This window comes from Monodelphis domestica, chromosome 3, assembly GCF_027887165.1.
Source record: "Monodelphis domestica isolate mMonDom1 chromosome 3, mMonDom1.pri, whole genome shotgun sequence".
Lineage (NCBI taxonomy): Eukaryota > Metazoa > Chordata > Mammalia > Didelphimorphia > Didelphidae > Monodelphis > Monodelphis domestica.
This window is the reverse complement of record NC_077229.1, coordinates 437151762-437153535: the sequence shown is the minus strand read 5'-3', so window position 1 is coordinate 437153535 and position 1774 is coordinate 437151762. Positions and strand designations below refer to the sequence as shown.

The 1774-nt window shown below is 41.5% G+C and overlaps 1 protein-coding gene across 1 annotated transcript; it reads right to left on the bottom strand.

The window, feature by feature from the left end:
- Positions 1–328: 328 nt before the first annotated feature.
- On the bottom strand, positions 329–1030 carry LOC100021804 (MAPK-interacting and spindle-stabilizing protein-like; the record flags this gene model as incomplete). Its single annotated transcript, XM_007487572.2, has 1 exon — positions 329–1030. A coding segment is annotated over one exon (702 nt), but the record flags the coding sequence as incomplete, so codon positions are not given.
- Between the last annotated feature and the right edge of the window lie 744 nt (positions 1031–1774).

The following is a 1774-nucleotide window of genomic DNA, read 5'->3' as shown; positions in this document are numbered from 1 at the left end:
AATTTCCTCTTCATACCTGGCCATGATCCACTGTGAGTAAGAGCAAAGGAATTTCACAAAGTAACAGTTTTTTTTTTCCTAAAGAACAGTAGTACAGCGTATCAAAATCTCCAGAGTTATAATAGCCCATTTAATGACAATAACAAACAAACCCACTATCATATTTTACATAAAGGAACAACATAAGTTGTTGTATGACATTTAAAGAACCTATGAACTGATGGATATTTGCCACAAATTTTTACAGACATGGTGAATCTTTCAACCTTGGCAAACATATTTTTAAACAAGGTAAATTTTATTTGGGTCTAGAACATCATCAAGAAATCTAGATATCATTCTGGTGGAAGTAAGTGAGCTTACTCACTTGGAAGTAAGGTGGTGCTGTTGGTGGTGCTTGGGGAGGAGTAGGATATGGCCCTGCAGATGGATATGGCACATTAGGTGTAGGATACTGCCCTCCCATTCCTAGAGTCCACGGTCCAGAAGACATGGATCCCCATGGCCCTAGGGGACCAGCTGTAGCTGGATCTGTGGGTGTGCCATAAGGTCTTGGAAGGTCTGGAAAAGGCATGTTTGGTGTAGGATATGGCCCTGTAGGGCCAGGACCTGGCACGGATGGAATTGGATAAGAACCACCAAGTGGAGAACAAGATAGTCCAGAGGGAGGAAAGGGTGCTGGAGGTCCAGGGGGTGGTCCAGCAGGCACTGGGGGATATATTCCTGTGGGTGCAGGTCCAAAAGGCACACTAGAGGGTGATGCACTTGGTGGAAGTCCAGATGGCACAGAAGGTGGAGCACTTGGGTTATTCCAAGGATTGGAACCTGGCCAGCCCTCTGGTGGCTGACCAGGTTTTGTACTGCTCACAGTGGAATTTTTGGCAGGCGAATGTTCTGGTAGAGCATCTGCCAATGAAAATTCATCATTTTCCAGACAGGATCGGACCCCAGACCCAGTGGCCAGAAGTGAGGAGGGCTGGAAAGAGGCACTGATAATGGAGGGAGAAAAAAGAGGGCACAAGAAAGCAAAAGGAAGCAGAAACAGCAGTGGGCAACAGCAGCAGCAGCAGCAGCAGCACAGCGGTTAACTTGATTTATAAAAGGAAAGAAGAAAATCAAATTACCAGTTTCAAAAATGAAAGGGTGAATTCACCATCAATGAAAAGGAAATTAAAATAATAATAGGAGCTATTTTGCCCAATTATATGACAAAAAGTTATAACCTCAGTGAAATAGATGCATATTTACAAAAACACAAGTTGCCCAGATAAGTGGAGATCCACTACTTCATTAACCTCATCTCAGAAAAAGAAATGGTAAGGATAGACACTGGGGGTTAAGAGACATGCCCTGCCAGTATCACACAACTAGGAATTGTCTTAGGCCGGATTTGAACCTAAGCATCTCCCATCTCTAGACTTGGCTGTCTTGCCACTGAGCCACCTAGCTGCCCCCTATTATTTAATATTGTACTAGAAATGCCAGCTTTAGCAATAAGAGAAGGAAAAGAAATTGTAGGAGGTAATCAATGAGCAAACTAAACTATCACTCCTTGCAGAAAATATGATGGTATACTAAAAGAATTCTAGAGAGAAACCTAAAAAATTAGTTGAAATGATAACTTTAGCAAAGTTGTAGGATACCAAATAAATCCACATAAATGATCAGCATTTCTATATATTACTAAAGAAGTTCAGCAGCAAGAGATAGAGAAATTCCATTTAAAATAATTCCAGACAATATAAAAAACTTTGGAATCTACATGTTAGGGTAA